Source organism: Corythoichthys intestinalis, chromosome 11 (genome assembly GCF_030265065.1).
Source record: "Corythoichthys intestinalis isolate RoL2023-P3 chromosome 11, ASM3026506v1, whole genome shotgun sequence".
NCBI classification, from domain to species: domain Eukaryota; kingdom Metazoa; phylum Chordata; class Actinopteri; order Syngnathiformes; family Syngnathidae; genus Corythoichthys; species Corythoichthys intestinalis.
In genome coordinates, this window is record NC_080405.1 from 54,890,126 (window position 1) to 54,908,014 (window position 17,889).

The 17,889-nt window shown below is 40.1% G+C and overlaps 1 protein-coding gene across 1 annotated transcript; it reads right to left on the bottom strand.

Annotated features, from left to right (window-relative positions):
* Positions 1–1,771: 1,771 nt before the first annotated feature.
* Positions 1,772–13,288, bottom strand: smu1a (SMU1 DNA replication regulator and spliceosomal factor a). The gene is made up of 12 exons (XM_057850455.1): positions 13,162–13,288; positions 12,575–12,785; positions 9,981–10,133; positions 9,801–9,911; positions 7,594–7,722; positions 7,392–7,511; positions 6,722–6,838; positions 6,520–6,647; positions 3,977–4,103; positions 3,750–3,917; positions 3,524–3,676; positions 1,772–2,196 (listed from the first exon to the last, which is right to left on the bottom strand). The coding sequence occupies exons 1-12, from the start codon at positions 13,185–13,187 to the stop codon at positions 2,098–2,100; spliced, it is 1,542 nt and encodes a 513-aa protein (XP_057706438.1). The 5' UTR covers positions 13,188–13,288; the 3' UTR covers positions 1,772–2,097.
* Between the last annotated feature and the right edge of the window lie 4,601 nt (positions 13,289–17,889).

Below are 17,889 nucleotides of genomic sequence, written 5' to 3' on the forward strand. Positions count from 1 at the left end.
AATAGTGTTTGAAATAGTGGTAACGTTGTAAAATTAATACATGATTACAAAATAATCGTTTTTGAAAAGAGTGTTTCAAGAGAAAGCAAGCATAGAGTGATGTTATGAAAGGAATTTAGTGGAAGCTAAAATGATTTTGAATTTTTTTTAATGAAGCCTTCCGTGCTTTTTACCTGCGTCCACGTTTGACAGAAGGGGTGGGAGCCTCTGGGTGCCTCAGGATCAGACACGATTTTCGATACAAAGCTCGCGATAACGATAATCTCACGATTAATCAATTCACTGGAAATCAATCTTTAATATTCTACTGCACCTGACTATAAGACGCATCCACCATATTTGACAGGAAAAGAGTATTTATTCATATATAACCCATGTCATTTGGATATTAAAAAATAAAACTTTTTAAATGAGTTTATTTTTGGAGTAGATGTCCAATCCATTCGTTCATTCACTGGCAACCCTTCCACTTCGAACTGATTGGACGTCTATGGGAATTATTTTTTATGTCTTATAGTTAACCTTTATTAAAAAAATTAAAAAGTACAGTTGTAGAATACAATTAAGTCAGGAGCTGTAATGTATATACTTTTTTTTTTCCGAAGGAAATCTTCATCCATTTTGTCGTTATTTACAACATGCCAAAAACAACTTCAATTGTGAAGGTAATTGAAAAAAAGTGACATTTATCCAATTAAAACCATGGTTAATTAAACAATAAATCGATTATAAAAATAATAGTTGCAGCCTTACCTGATATCAGCAGGAAGTAACTCTGAAATGCCCCCAAATCTACAAGTGTCTTAGGTCTTTACCTACCACTGAAAAGCTACCATCTTAATTTTTTTGTGGTGTTGGTTTGAATTATCACTGTGAAAATCAATTTAAAAAAACACAGGGGGGGTATCGTATCCAGCTAGTGCTGCAACGATTAAGCGATTGAGTAATTCGATTAGGGAAAAAAAGCTTCGAATCCGAGGATTCGTTTAATTAGTGACATTGTAATGGTTTGTTTTGAAAGTGTTGCATTTAGTTTTATTGATTTGGGTGGAGACACTGGGCTCTAGTGGCAACAGTGAATATGCAGTAACATATGGTAAGTTTTTGTTTGAGCTAATATGTTTGTTTATGCATTCATTATTTGGTTTACAAGTACATTTAGCTGTTTTTTTTTTTCTGGGAATGTGTGAACGATTTGTTAAGAGCATTTAAGCTAGCAGACTTTTGCTATGTAAGTTAGCCAATTGTTCTTTTGTTGTACATGGATCCTCATTTATTCTTTTTTGTTGTTGTTGTAGCGTTTGAGGCTAAGCGCAGGTATTTCATTTTTAAATGCATTTATTGCTCTTGCGAAAGTGCAATTCTGCCTAGTTTGAAAAAACGCCAAGGAATTTTGTATTCGCATTTAATAATGCATTGACACTTGTTTTACATATCCTGAAATTCTGGAACACATTAAATGTTAGTAATCAGATTACTAGATTATTTGAATTGATAAATTAATCGGTTACCTAAATAATCGATAGGTGTAGCCCTATATCCAGCTACATTTCAGTCTTGATACTTTTGACATCCTTACTAATGACATACAGTTTTTCGCCCTGTAAAAATCCACTGATGAATTGTAATGGAATGGGGTTCAAAATTGAGGAAAAAAAAACGTTTTTAGTCCGAAAATTATGATCATTCTCTTACTCTCTGCATTATGTACTTGCATTTCTGAAAAGTGATTCAGGCAAAGCCTTATAAAAATTGAACACCATTGTAGGCAAGTAAAACATTTTTAATCGCATATTTGAGAAGGAACACAAGACATTGAATGAACACCGTTACCCAGTAGTGGGAAAGGGTGTGTTGCTTTTTTAACACAGATGAGCGTAATCCCATTGTTGACTTGCTTAAAATGCATGTTGCAATTGGACTGTATATCATTGGTACTTCAAGTGAAAAAAAAATGTACATAAGAATAAAAAGTCCTAAAAAATATTTACAAATATGGAAAACAAAAACAAATGGGGAGTGGGGAATCCACAAAAACCTCAAAACTCTAATCCACCTTCGCGTCCTGTCACGTTCAAGTACACATCCGGGATCTTTTCAGGGCTTCCACAGTTTAAGAAGGCCGTCCTCGCCGTAAGTGGCGATGAGGTTCTGGTGGGGATGGTGGGCGATGCCGATTACGTCCTTCTCGTGGACCTGCCGACCATTAGGGAGGCAAATTCAAGAATGAGCACTTTTCAAGGATGTATTGATACACCTAAACTCAGGATACGATGCACGTCGATATGCCAGGGTCATTACTATGCAATTTAAACTTTCAGTTGCACATGCAAATGCAGCACAGGCTACAGTAGTGCTGCAACAACTAATCGATTATCTCGAGTAATTCGATTAGAAAAAAGCTTCAGATGAAATTTTGCTGCTTCAATTATTCCTTGAGAGTGGTGTTGCAATGGATTGTTTTGAAAGTGTTTGCATTTAGTTTTATTGATTTGGGTGGATATACCGCTCTTTAGTGACAACAGTGAAAATTGACGTAACTCATTTAACTTGGCTGAATCCAGCTGCTCCCCGTTAAGACCAACATAGAGTTGTGAGTAAAGATATCCCGATCGATCGGAATCGGAATCAGCAAAAAAAACATCGGACATGCCTTTTTTTAATATATATATATATATTTTCCAATTGTATTTAACGTTAGCGTCGTTTACGCGATAAATTTGATAGCCCTACTTTAAGCCAAAACTAAAGACTCTGGATGAATGTAAGACATTTTGTCTGTAATTTTAAATACAATTACAAAACGATTTAATTAAAAAAGATATATATATTAAAAAAAGGCATGTCCGATATTTTTTTGCCGATTCCGATACTTTGAAAATGACGTGATTGGACCCGATCGATCTTTAATAATTACACAATGCTCATGGGTGCTGAAGCCCATAAAATCAGTCGCACCCAAGCGCCAGCAGAGGGCAGCACAACTCCAAAAAACACAAGTAACAAGTTGGCATTGGACTGTGTTGTCATTTTAATCTGTTTGAGGGGGGCATGTGCGTTAATTGCGTCAAATATTTTAACGTGATTAATTCAAAAAATTAATTACCGCCCGTTAACGCGATAATTTTGACAGCCCTAATTGCAACACATGCCTCCAGCATGCAAGATAGCACTGAAGATAAAATTAACTTTCAAACTTCATGTTCTGTGCTAACTATTTCTTCAGTTACTGTTCTAGTTGTTTTATTAACGGCTAGATATGCTATTTAGTTTGTTTTGTGATCATTTTAGTTTCATTTTCAAATAAGACTTTGAATTACCTTTGATTTAATGATCAGCTATGAAAATGGCCGGTGGATACTCGTAGTAATGTTGCTGGGTCAGTAATGCTACTTGACTAAAGTATTTGTAGATTATACTGCCCAAATCTACTAGTCATTATATTGCGATCCATTTTTTTTTTTTTTTTTTTTTTAATACCGTCAAACGATATTTTATCCCAAATCTACAAGACAGCCTGTACCGTCAGCGTTCTCTCCAGCTTGCCAGTGACGGTGCTGAAACAGTAGAGCACAAAGTCTTCTCCGACGCAGTAGATCCACTCGCCACGCGGCGACAACGTGCAGCACACAAAGTCGCCGCCTTCCCTTTTACCGGAACTGAAACTCCTCACGATCTGGACGTAGTTCAGTCGAAGGATTTTAAATGATGCCTTTTAGTAATTGAATGGTCAAAGACAGAGCGTGTACCTGTCCTTGCATGTTCATGATGACCACCGTGTTGGAACGGTTGCACACGACAAAATGTTCCGGGTTCTTTGGCAGGAGGAGGACGTTATTGACGGTGATGTCTGTTCCGGCGGACGAGCCCAGCGGCTTGAAGGTGCTGCTGCACTCGGTTGTCTTCAAGTTCCACACCTGAGGTACGCAAGAAGTTTAATATGTTCTTTTGGAAATAACACACACGTGGGCCGCACCTTGACCGTGCCGTCGGAGGAAGCGCTGAGAATGTGGTGGCCGTCCGGGGTGAACGTGGCTTCGTTAACGAACGACGAGTGGCCGCGGAACTCTTTCAGGGACTTGCCCGACTTAAGTCCATGGATCCTAAATAAAAACCCAAAAAAGTCAAATGAACTTGTCATAGTAACGTTTACACCTTGATGCCTGAATTTACATTTAATATCCATAGGAGGAATACATTAGTACATAAAAATAAGATAATTTAAGAAAAATAGAAAAGAAAGGATAAAAGTGCTGCAACGATTAATCGATTAACTCGAGTAATTCGATTGGAAAAAAGCTGCGAATCAAATTTTGCTGCTTCGAGGATTCGTTTAATTAGAGTAATGTTGCAATGTTCTGTTTTAAAAGTGTTGCATTCGGTTTTATTGATTTGAGTGGATAGAATGCCCTCTAGTGGCAACAGTGAATATGCCATAACTAGTCTAACATGGCTCAATCCATCTGCTCCCTGTTAGGACCAACATAAGGTATGTTTTTGTTTGAGCTAATATGTTTGTTTATGCATTCGTTATTAGTTTAGAACAGGGGTCCCCAAACTACGGCCCACCTCCACATTTTGTCCGGCCCCCTGAACAATACCAGAGAGCATTTTGAATTTTTTTTTTCTCAAAAGTGTTATTTATTTCCTAGCCTTTTTCTGTGAAGAACTCAGAGAGGGTTATTTGGTTATTATCTATCTAATTAATAGTGTTGTTATTTATTATTATTAGGGCTGTCAAAATTATCGCCTTAACGGGCGGTAATTAATTTTTTAAAATTAATAACGTTAAAATATTTGACGCAATTAACGCACATGCCCCACTCAAACAGATTAAAATGACAGTACAGTGTCATGTGCACTTGTTACTTGTGTTTTTGGAGCTTTGTCGCCCTCTGCTGGCGCTTGGGTGCGACTGATTTTATGCTTTTCAGCACCATGAGAGTTGGTGGTGCTGAACAATGGCGAGCTACTAGTTTATTTTTTGTTTAAAAATTTTACAAATTTGATTAAAACGAAAACATTGAGGGGTTTTAATATAAAATTTCTATAACGTGCTAACATTTATCTTTTAAGAACTACAAGTCTTTCTATCCATGGATCGCTTTAACAGAATGTTAATAATGTTAATGCCATCTTGTTGATTTATTGTTATAATAAACAAATGCAGTACTTATGTACAGTATTTTGAATGTATATATCCGTCTTGTGTCTTATCTTTCCATTCCAACAATAATTTACAGAAAAATATGGCATATTTTATAGATGTCTGAATTGTGATTAATTACGATTGATTTTTAAGCTGTGATTAACTCGATTAAAAATGTTAATCGTTTGACAGCCCTAATTATTATATATTATATTATTATTTGTATTTTATTTACTTTTGTTCCGTGAAGAATCCAGAAAGGTTATTTGATTGTGGCTTTCTGGAAAAACAATACATTTTTACATTCAGGCACTCCTGCAACCGTCACACTTTTTTTGTTACAAACTGACAGGGTTCCCAGGGCGTTTGGAAGCGAAACAGCCCCACAGCATCACTGACCCACCCCCATACTTCACAGTGGGTATGAGGTGATTTCCAGCATTCGCATCTTTCGTGGCACGCCATACCCACTTAGAGTGTTTGGTTCCAAAAAGCTCAATCTTGGTCTCATCTGGCCAAAGCACACGGTCCCAGTTGAAGCCTGGGACATGCTGAAAAGCACCTTATAACCACTGTGAAGTATGGGGGTGGGTAAGTGATGCTGTGGGGCTGTTTCGCTTCCAAACGCCCTGGGAACCTTGTTGGGGTGCATGGCATCATGAATGCTTTGAAATACCAGGACATTTTAAATCAAAATCTGTTGCCCTCTGCCCGAAAGCTGAAGATGGGTCGTGACTGGGTCTTTCAGCAAGACAATGACCCTAAACATATGGCCAAATCTACACAGAAATGGTTCACCAGACACAAAATCAAGCTCCTCCCATGGCCATCTCAGTCCCCAGACCTTGTTTTGTTGGCAAAAGGGGGTTGTACAAAGTATTAACACAAGGGGTGCTAATAATTGTGACACACATTATTTGATGTCAAATAATTTCTTTATGTGGGATTTTTTCCCCACTGAATAAATTGACTTGTATTGAAGGTTGGATTTTTCTCGTTTTTTCCATTAAGCTCTCATATTATTTGAACAACAAAAAATTATTAGAAGCTAAAAAACACATCTTAACTAGGGGTGCCAATAATTATGGAGGGCACTGTATATGTATACATTCACAAATATATACACACACAATTTCTTTATTATTATTATGTACCCATATATTCCTCCATGCTTTTTTAAAATGTATTTTTGGTAACTATAAATTCAGGCAATTAGATTTTTTAACTCATCGGCTGCCACTGACGGCGCGATAAACTAATGACAATAACACCCATAAGGAAAACTACAGTTGTCTTGTCAAATCTGATGGGTGTGGCTTATTGCCTTAGAGTCCAAAAATGAACATAGCCATGCAGTAGCATCTTCTCACCTGATGGTCTGATCAAAGGAGGCACTGAGAATCTGGCTGCTGTCCTTGCAAAAAGTAAGGCAGGTGACTCCCTTACTGTGTGCGCGTTCAAACCTCCTCAAACACTGGCCACTCTGGATCTTCCAAACCTGCCCACACACCAGATGTTTGCTGGACATTAGCCTTTTATCCATGTTGGACACACTCCAAAAATAAACGCCACCTTAATCTTTCCATCTTGGGCGCCGGTAGCCAACATCTCCGTGTCTCGACTGAAGCACATGCACAACACTGCGTCGTCCATCATCATCAGGTTATCCTGAGCTTGGTACTTCAGATCCTTAAAGACATAGTATTCGTGACGTTTGAGGTCAAAATTGTATTTTAATCAACAATCTTTTTTCAATTCAAATGCTTTTGGGATTTCCGTAAGAATATTTGGAGTGGGCATGTTCCCGATCGGATCACATGATCGGAAATCTGGACCGATCACTTCGTTTTTGGAGGCTCGGAATTGGATGGAAAAAGATTATGTCTTGAGGATTTAGATGAAGACAATGTCATATTTATTTAAAGGGATATAAATAGAGATAGACCGATATATCGGCCGGCCGATGCATTGGGCCGATATTTGGAAATTTGACGTATATCAGTATAGACTTTTTTTTTTTTTTTTCATTCACCCTAAGCGAAGGTATTTTAATTATTGCTGTTGTGAAATTAAAGTGAAATTCTGTGTAGTTTGAAAAAAAATAAAATAAAATAAAATGTTGCTAATCCGATTACTTAATTATTCGAACTAACTAATCGATAGATTAATTTACTTAAATAATCGATAGTTGCAGCCCTACTACAAAGTCACTTGAGTTGTCTCTACTGGTGTTTTCTTTTACCTTTCTGATTTTGCCCGTTGTAAAGTTCCACACCTCAATGAAGCCATCCACTGAACCGGTCACCAAGTACTGACCGTCAGGGGAGAATCTGGAACATTCCACATGGGACTTTTGACCAAACTGTTAAAGAAATCAGACGTATTAAACATTTGATCTTTGATGGCAAATAGTAGACTTTGGATCAATACCAGTGCAACCCTACCTTGATTTGTCTGCTGAGCTGCGTGGGGAAGTGCTCATCTTCCACATCTTTGACAGCTGCTTTACCTCTGAATAAGTCGATGGTCATTCCAGGCGGAAGAAGACCCTGATGCTGTTGCCACTTGAGCGACTGCTCATAAAAGAAGATATAATAGTTTTAAGAAATATATTAGGTTACTAACGTTCAAGAATTTCAGAAATGCAAAACTGCTGTCGCAATATACAGTGTCTTGCAAAAGTATTCGGCCCCCTTGAATCTTGCAACCTTTCGCCACATTTCAGGCTTCAAACATAAAGATATGAAATTTAATTTTTTTGTCAAGAATCAACAACAAGTGGGACACAATCGTGAAGTGGAACAACATTTATTGGATAATTTCAACTTTTTTAACAAATAAAAAACTGAAAATAGGGGCGTGCAATATTATTCGGCCCCTTTACTTTCAATGCAGCAAACTCCATCCAGAAGTTCAGTGAGGATCTCTGAATGATCCAAGGTTGTCCTAAATGACCGATGATGATAAATAGAATCCAAATGTGTGTAATCAAGTCTCCGTATAAATGCACCTGCTCTGTGATAGTCTCAGGGTTCTGTTTAAAGTGCAGAGAGCATTATGAAAACCAAGGAACACACCAGGCAGGTCCGAGATACTGTTGTGGAGAAGTTTAAAGCCGGATTTGGATACAAAAAGATTCCCAAGCTTTAAACATCTCAAGGAGCACTGTGCAAGCCATCATATTGAAATGGAAGGAGCATCAGACCACTGCAAATCTACCAAGACCCGGCCGTCCTTCCAAACTTTCTTCTCAAACAAGGAGAAAACTGATCAGAGATGCAGCCAAGAGGCCCGTGATCACTCTGGATGAACTGCAGAGATCTACAGCTGAGTGTGGAGAGTCTGTCCATAGGACAACAATCAGTCGTACACTGCACAAATCTGGCCTTTATGGAAGAGTGGCAAGAAGAAAGCCATTTCTCAAAGATATCCATAAAAAGGCTCATTTAAAGCTTGCCACAAGCCACCTGGGAGACACACCAAACATGTGGAAGAAGGTGCTCTGGTCAGATGAAACCAAAATTGAACTTTTTGGCCACAATGCAAAACGATATGTTTGGCGTAAAAGCAACACAGCTCATCACCTTGAACACACCATCCCCACTGTCAAACATGGTGGTGGCAGCATCATGGTTTGGGCCTGCTTTACTTCAGCAGGGACAGGGAAGATGGTTAAAATTGACGGGAAGATGGATGCAGCCAAATACAGGAACATTCTGGAAGAAAACCTGTTGGTATCTGCACAAGACCTGACTGGGACGGAGATTTATCTTCCAACAGGACAATGATCCAAAACATAAAGCCAAATCTACAATGGAATGGTTCAAAAATAAACGTATCCAGGTGTTAGAATGGCCAAGTCAAAGTCCAGACCTGAATCCAATCCAGAATCTGTGGAAAGAGCTGAAGACTGCTGTTCACAAACTCTCTCCATCCAACCTCACTGAGCTCGAGCTGTTTTGCAAGGAAGAATGGGCAAGAATGTCAGTCACTCGATGTGCAAAACTGATAGAAAAATACCCCAAGCGACTTGCAGCTGTAAGTGGAGCAAAAGGTGGCGCTACAAAGTATTAACGCAAGGGGGCCGAATAATATTGCACGCCCCACTTTTCAGTGTTTTATTTGTTCAAAAAGTTTAAATTATCCAATAAATTTTGTTCCACTTCACGATTGTGTCCCACTTGTTGTTGATTCTTGACAAAAAATTAAAATTTTATATATTTATGTTTGGAGCCTGAAATTTGGCGAAAGGTTGCAAGGTTCAAGGGGGCCAAATACTTTTGCAAGGCACTGTACATAGGAATGTCCCTATCACATATTTTTTTTGCATGCGATTTTTCATGATGATGATACAATAACAAGCTAAAAAATCTCTAAAGACTAAAATGTAACGAGACCAAAATGCACCGTAGTTTCTGTCACGTTCACAATGTGTGACAGTTTCTTATTGTATGTGTACTGTAATTAGCCTGCATCATAGCAGTGATTGGTTGTATCACTCATGTGACGTGCTGCGCCCCAACACACACACACTCAACAGTGTCCGTTCCAGACTTGGTTGTTTTCAAACACATGGTAAGATTTGTTTTCTACTTTTGGCAAGAGAGAATATGCAATGTTGCCACAAAAAGCACCATCCGCCCTGACTTACCTGGCCCAACAGAGCCATCAAACGGGATGGTGGCACCACGCTGACCTCCCCCGCTAAAGCCTGAGCTATGGCCGCCCGACGCTTCTCCTTGCTGCTGCCATCCGGATACGCCTGCAAAGACACTCATTTGAATGACGATAATAATCAATACAACCGCAACAGTAATGTAGTATTCCTCACCTCGCGTGGATCGAAGTAGGAGCGAGCCAGCAGGTTTTCCAGATGGATGTACCTCTCCGGTTGGGTCTGCTTTAACATGATCATCGGATCGGTTTGCCTGAGGAGGGAACGCGCCGCTCCCAACTCTCTCAGCTCGATGAGCTCTAGCACAACCTGAACACCACACAAATGTGACGTGATCAGATGCAATAAACAGCAAAAAATGGCAGATTTGAAATAATTCATTCAGCCAATCATTGCCTACCACTGAAGGCGATAGACGTCTAATCCATTTGAAGTGGGAGTATTCGTTGCTAGCACTCCCAGTCTAAATAGACGTCTATTGCCGTTGATGGCACTAACACTTGGTCATTTTACTTCCTGAAGAGCAGAAACTAAGTGAGATGACTAGAGCTGTGTAATCTTCGGGTGCTGGATGATTAAAGGTCGACCGATATATGTACTTTTCTACAAGATCGGTCATCGGCGGATATACAGCCGATGTAACAGGATTAACTGTTCACTTTTCCCCTGAATAAAGAGGCTTGCCATTACAGCAACTGGGGGAGCAGCTACCAACATCCACAAAAGCTACATCGACGTGTGTTCATTTTTGGCCAAGCTAGCTGGACATAAACCTATCTTCAAATCAAACATTTTTTCAAACCCCTAATAAGTAGCGATGCACGATAATACATTTTTCAACCGATAACCGATAATTTCCTCCTCATTCCAACCGATAATGTCAAGCCGATAATTCTATTAAAAGATTTATGTAAAATTTTAAAGTATACACAAAAGAAAATATTACTGTGCAAAAATATAATTTATTGCTCTTTTTTTCAACATATGAACTAGAGATGTCCCGATCCGATATTTGGATCGGATCGGACGTCGATATGGGCAAAAAAATGCAGATCGGTATCGGATCGGCCGACACGGAAAAATTCCGATCCAGACTTCCGATCCAGTTTTTTGGAAAATCCGGTCCGGGTTTTCCAGCGCACCGATATACATAATCCATTCCAGTTTTTGCTATGGTTTCCCTAAAATCCGGTCTGCATTTTAAGGCACACCTTCAACACACTACATTACCGTCTCCCAATTTACCGAGAGACTTATCTGTAAAAATGTCAGCTGTGTGGGATCATTTCACCTTAAAGGACGACAAAGACGAAGAGGCAGAGTGCAAAATATGCCACAATAAAGTCAAGCATGGTGGTAAAGCGATAAGAAGTTTGAATACAACCAACCTAATCAAGCATTTAGCGACATACACATGCATTTAAAACTAGGTGCATTAGTAAACAGCCGCCATCTTAAAGCAGGAGACTTCCCTTGTAGGCTGTTGTAGTGAACCTTCCAAGCGAACCTAATTAACTTTTTATCTAAAATACTCCTAAATCGGTAAAATATTGACTCGAATCTATCTTTAAAATAGTTTTAAAACTTTCACATGTCGAAAGTAGACAATTCAAAAAGTAATTGCGTTTTAAAATGTAAAAATGTAAGAGTAATTAGTTACTTGGCATAGTAACTGGTGATAATTTATGTTTTTTATTTTACAGAAAAAAAACAACAACAAAAAACAGTTCACACAATGTGAAGTTTAAAGGTTTTTGGGACAACTGGCCCTAGCCCAATACTTTACCCTAAACTTAACTAGACACAGGGGTATTGCGGATATTGCTATGACTAGATAGTAACCTTTTGCTATGTGTGGCTGTCATTTAATGTTGTTAATCAACCGTTAAAGTTGTTAAAATTACTCCAGTTATTGCATTAGTTCCTTTATGTCTACTTTCGACGTGTAAGTTTGAAAACGGTTTCATCATTTACAGATAGATTTAGGTCAAGATTTCGCCAATTTAGGAGCATTTTAGATAAAAAGTTACTTAGATTCACTAGGAAGGTTCTCTAGAACTGAGCCTTCCAGAGAAGTTTACTGCTTTAAGATGGTGGCTGTTTACTAACGCATCTAGTTCTTTATATATGTTGCTAAGCGCCGTGTCTATCATTTGCATCTAGTTCTATATATATGTGATATCTACAGTAGCATCATGTGGGCGTAGTTTGTAGGCTATCGGCTACAGTCAGGTATTATTGGAGCCACCTAGCATCGCGTTTGCAACAGCGTCACAACTCCCTTGCCTCCTCCCCACTCCTGCTCTGCTCTCTTGTCTCCATGAGTCCATCTCTCTCAAGACTTTTCTCGCGTCACTCAACCAACATTGTAACGCATAGTAACGCACGCCTTTCCCGCCTCAGTAACGGTAACGGCGTTGCCAAGATGAGAAAAGTAATTAATTCGATTACTCACTACTGAAAAAAAAATAACGCCGTTAGTAACGCCATTATATTCTAAAGCTGTTATTAACAATGCTGTTCAGTATCTAAATGGAGGATGCTCCAAATATTTTTCTTCCTTTGACATGATGATTAAAATATGAGACAATTTTGCAGTGAAAATTTTTCGCAAGCAACCTGTTAGTTCCTTCATCAAACAATGACAATTTTTAAAAACGATATTTCGATTCTTGGTGGGAAGATATTGATAAACATTACCATACATAGTATCACGATAGATCAATTATTGTCACACCCCTAGCGCTTACCTGCTCGTAAAGGTCCACGAGGGTCTTGTCAGGCAGCTTGAGGGACTGAATGGCCTGGAGGACAGTGTCCCAGTGGCCGCTGTTGATGTCGGCCACGAAGCTGTCGATGCTGTCCACCGTGTTCAGGGACACGGTGGTCTCCTCCTGGAGGGTCGCCAGCGACCTGTGCAGGTTATTCTCCTTCAGGTACTGCATTATGAGTCGGACCACACTAGAAGCGACAAGTCACAACAGACAAATTAAATTAGGAAAATTACTTCCACCTATCAGAGTGAGTCATTTCGCCGTCTCTGCTTCGACTCAATGTACGTACCGAACTCATATTTCTCTCCACTCCTAACGTGTGATTTCACAATTTGCAAGAACTGTCTGTTTTACAATTATAATAATTTTGCACCCGTGTCTTAAAGTTTTCGGGTAGGCGTAGGAAAGAACTCAGTTGACGGCAACTTGAGCTTTAGCCTAGCTAAGCACTGCTAAAGCAAGCGTAGAACAAGAGTGCGCTAACTTCATACGAGTAAAAACTAGCAACAACTTCGTTTTTTTTTTTAGTACTTTATAGACCAAATGTTTGTTTGTTTACTCACTCTGCCGATTCAATTTCCAGAGACATGGTTAGTTGGTGAAGCAAAATTGAAATATGAGAAAAAAGACACTGCAGAAACTATACACTTTAACCCGGAAGTAGAACGAAGACTTCTTCATCGTTTGGTGTTCAACAGTGGTTAGCCAATTGACTTTGGCGGCTTCTTCTGGGAGTTGACGGTACTGTAGCTTTGCATGTAATTCAATAGCTACCATCTAAAGCAGGGGTGTCCAAACTTTTTGCAAAGGGGGCCAGATTTGGTGTGGTAAAATTGTGGGGAGCCGACTTGGCTGACATCCTTTACGTTTAAGCAAATTTTAACAAGCCATTCTGTGTGTCACATTTGCTTTGTTCATTTTTTTTTTAATTAATAATTTCAACAATCTCGCAACCAGCCTTTGTGGCGTTCTCTTTTGACTCTCGGGCTCTTGCGAAATACTGCTGCTGTAAAATTAAACTAGCTTCAAGTTGCTTCAATTTCTCGCTACGTATCTTCCCTGTAATCTTGTCGTACATGTCAGCTTGTCTTGTTTGGTAATATCACCTCACATTGAACTCTAGAAAAGAAATAGATAGAAATAGAAAGAAATAGTCCAATTTCCACCTATCCTTGAAGAGTCGGCCGTCACAGTCAACTTTCTTTTTTTTGTTGATTGTTGCCATTTTAGAAAATTGTGAGTAAAGGGTAACACGGGGTAATGTTGCTTAGAGTGTTGCTTCCTTTTAGTGGGTAAATGAGGAACAGCATTTACTGTGTAACTAAGCTACTTCATATGCTGGTAGCAGTACTGCTGACCAATTTATTAAGTCTGTGTGCGGGCCAGATGTTATTGATTTTATGACAGAGGCTGGGGGCCGGATAAAATTTGACCACGGGCCGCATTTGGCCCCCGGGCTGGACTTTGGACATGTCTGATCTAAAGCTACAATCAATAATATTCTTTTTTTTCAATGGCGTTTCTTCAGCTCCGTTCATACACTAAAACCATAGGCAGAGTTTGACTTTTGGGCAGGGGGGGCACAATATGTTGATGACCCCGAAATGCAGTGTCAGCAATAAAATTAACTTACAAGAATATTTATAATAATAAGTTGACAATGAACGTTTTTTGTTTCCAATCATTCTTGAGGGGAGGCTGCTTAGGCAATACTTTCTGCCAAGATCGTCATCCAGTGCTGGGTGATGGCTGCCAGTCGGGAACCTGGCAGCCACAGTAATAGGGTGGTAGGTGGGTCCCACACTTTTTTATATGGCGTGGCTCCTGGGGTGTGGCCTCCCCTCTGCCTCGGCTGCCGGCCGCGGGAGTAGGTTGGGGGGTCGGGTGCATCTTGCATCGCACCGTGGCAGTTCCTGGGCGTTCTCCTGCCTCCGCCTTCCCCTCTCTTCTCTGGCTGGGCATCCGCCCTGCGCTCCGTCGCGGGTCGCTGACTGGGCGCCGGTGTATCAGCGGGGTGTCGCCTGCACCGGCGGGGGACCCTGCCTTGCCTGGGGCTTGGTGGGCCGCTGGGGGTCCCGTGGCGTGCCGTGCCGGTTGGGGGGCTGCGGCTGTGGCTCGTGGCCCGGGTGGGCGGGCGGGGGTGGGTGTAGGCGTGGGGTTGGTGATGCGTCCCCTCCTGCCATCCCTGAAGGCCGGTTGATGGGTGCGCGGGTGGCCCGGGGGACCACCCTGGGTCCCGGGGGGGGGACGATGGCTCCTTTGCTGGGCTGCGGGAGGAGGGATGGGCTGCGCATGGCCCCCCGCCCCCACGCCCGCCCTCCCTCCCCGGGCTGGCTGGGTGGGGGCCGTGGCCCTGGGGTTTCTCCGCCCGTCTGCGTGGCTGTCGCGCACCCGGTGGGGCCTGCGTGCTGCTGGATGTGGTAGGGCATTCTCGGGTCGGGGGTCCCGGTGCCGGGATTGGCGATGCGGCGGCGTAGGGTTGGTCGCCAACGGGCTTACTCATAAGAGATTCACACGATTACTGGGTTCTAGATCACAGAACTGATTTGTGTACACTCTACCCCTTTCAATCACTTAGCTTATAGGCTTATAGACACCCCCACCCCCATTCTCCTCTTTCACTGGCCAATAGGCCCCCACATGGTGTAAACCGGAAATACATCTCGCTGACGATAGCACCAGCATATTAGTAACTAGTTTAGATGTTCAATGTATTTCTAGTTGTTGTTTGTGTATGTGTTTCTTTTCCTTCTTCTCGTGTATTTCTTTTCTTCTGTCCCCCCATAATCCCTTCCTGTTCGCTGCTTTGTCATAATAAAAAGGTATTTTGAATGATCACAATGGGAGTATGTCAGACTCTCAATGTGAAACATTAAAACTGTTCAGAATCTGGGCACTTAGACTTCCATTCTCTGTGTCAAACAGCTGAACAGGACAGGTTTAAAAAAAATAAATAAATAAATAAAAAAAAAAAGATCGTCATCCATTGAAAATGATACGCCCGCCGGTGTCGTGCCAATGTAGTTACTCCAGTCAAAAATTGTATCCCATGGGCGGACCTAGCCTGGTACACCAGACTCAACGCTGTTCCAGCTATTGAGTCTGGCCACCCTTCCCACGGAAACAATTTCCAGGGCGGAGCAAGCCACAGCATACAGACAGCGGAGTGGACCAATCAGCGACGGGCAGACGTGACGTTAGTAAAATGGCGACTTCAGGATGACGGACTTGTGCGCGGAAGTAAACATATGAAGAGAGCGGAGTTTATTCGACATGGCTAGCGCGAGACAGATTGTTGTCAGTGACTCGTGTCGATGTGTTTTTGGTCATTTAAAACTGATTTTACCGTGGATTGGAACATATTCTCGGCTCTGCCGTTCACCGTCTGTGTTGCTGAAGGGACGACTTTCGACGCGCAAGAGTGACGTTGCTCGTGAAGAACACGTCACGCAAATAAACGAATCTGATTTGTCGATTGATTTTGTATCTGCTCGAAAAGGCCGTCAATGGGATGGGTCCCAGACTATTTCTCTCTGTTTGAAAAATACAGGGAGAATAGTCTGGCAGAGCCAGGCTAGGGCGGACCCATATGGGGGTAGATTTGTGTCTTCATTATTCAATCAAAAAAAGTTGCTTCAATCAAAATATATATTTTCAACCCAAAAAAAGTTGCTTCAATAAAAAAAAAAAAAAAAAATGTTTGAATGCAAAAATAAATTTGAAACTCAAAAAAATGCATGTGAAAGCTATTTTTCTTTGATTTTTTTTTTTTTTTTTTTTGATTGAAGCAACTTGTTTGTCTTTATTATTCAATCAAAAAATAAGTTGCTTCCAAAAATATATATTTTCAAAAAAAAAAATCAAAAATCAAAATAAAAAATTTCAATCATGGAAAGTTTTTGAATGCGAAAAAATATTTGAGATTGAAAAACACAATTTGAACACTTAGTTTTTCATTGAATAAGTTTTCTTTGATTGAAGCAATCCTTTTAGTGTTTGGGCCATATTATGAGTAGGACATTTGTGTCTAAATCATTTAATCCCCCCAAAAAGTTGCTTCAATCAAAAAAATATATTTTCAGTCAAAGAAAAAAATCATTTGAAAAATAAAATTTCCCTGACCTAATTTTGTTGTTGTTGTTGAAAATTATATGCAAAGAAAATGACCGTCTAAGTTGCTAGTCACATGATCTGTTCAAAAAATATTTTTGACCCATTATAATTTTTTTAAATTTTTGTTTATTTAATTTTTGTTGCAGTTTTATTGCTTCACCACTTTTATATTTTTGTAAAGGGAAGTCAATTACATGCAATAACATTTTTCGGCCACCAAGGGGGCTTGGCCCTGGCCCCTCCTTAAAATTCGCTTAAGACTAAAACGACGGCTTTCTTTCGTTTGACATAAAAGTGTGGTTTTTTTGGGGGGAAAAAAGTGAAATTTCAAAACACTACTAGTCCTACAATTTATTAATCACATTATTGAAACATCAAAAAATTTAGGACGCCAAGGGGCACAAAATGTCTATGCAGTTTTGGCTAAAAATGTAAGGTTCGGCTAAAATTTGCCAAAAACATGCCCATTCATTTCTAATGCACAAAATTTCCCATTATTTTCCAGTGGCCTTATTTGCCATTCATTTCAATGGCACAAAAACTTCCATTCACCCAATTGATTTCCAACCTAAGTGACGTAATATCAACAGGAAGTGACCTAATATGAACAGGAAGTGACACTGAAATTCACCCAAATCAACAGGAAGAGACCCGATACCTACAGGAAGTGATCCTGGAATGCCTCCAAATCCACATAAAGTGACCCTGAAAAGCCTCAAAATCCACAGGAAGTGACCATGAAAAGCCTCAAAACAACAGGAAGTGACCCAATTTGTAGGAAGTGAACCTGAAATGCTCCCAAATCAACAGGAAGTGACTCTGAAAACCCTCCATATCAACAGGAAGTGACCCAGTATGAAAAGGAAGTGAATCCGAAATGCACCAAAATAAACAGGAAGTGACACAATATCTACAGGAAGTCAGAAAAAAAAACTCTAAATAAGGAAGTGACCCAATATACCAAACCATCGCATTATCAATTGCTGTCTATTATAAATTCAAGGGTACAGGCTCCTAAATTATACATATTTATTAATTTAATTGGCTTCTGGTAGAAGGTTGTTATGGAATTTTGCTATGTTCCTAGTGTTTTTCATTCAATAAAATGGCTAATATATGGAGAGAGAAAAAAATCACAAAAAATTATGATTTTATTTTCTGGATAAACTCTTTAATCA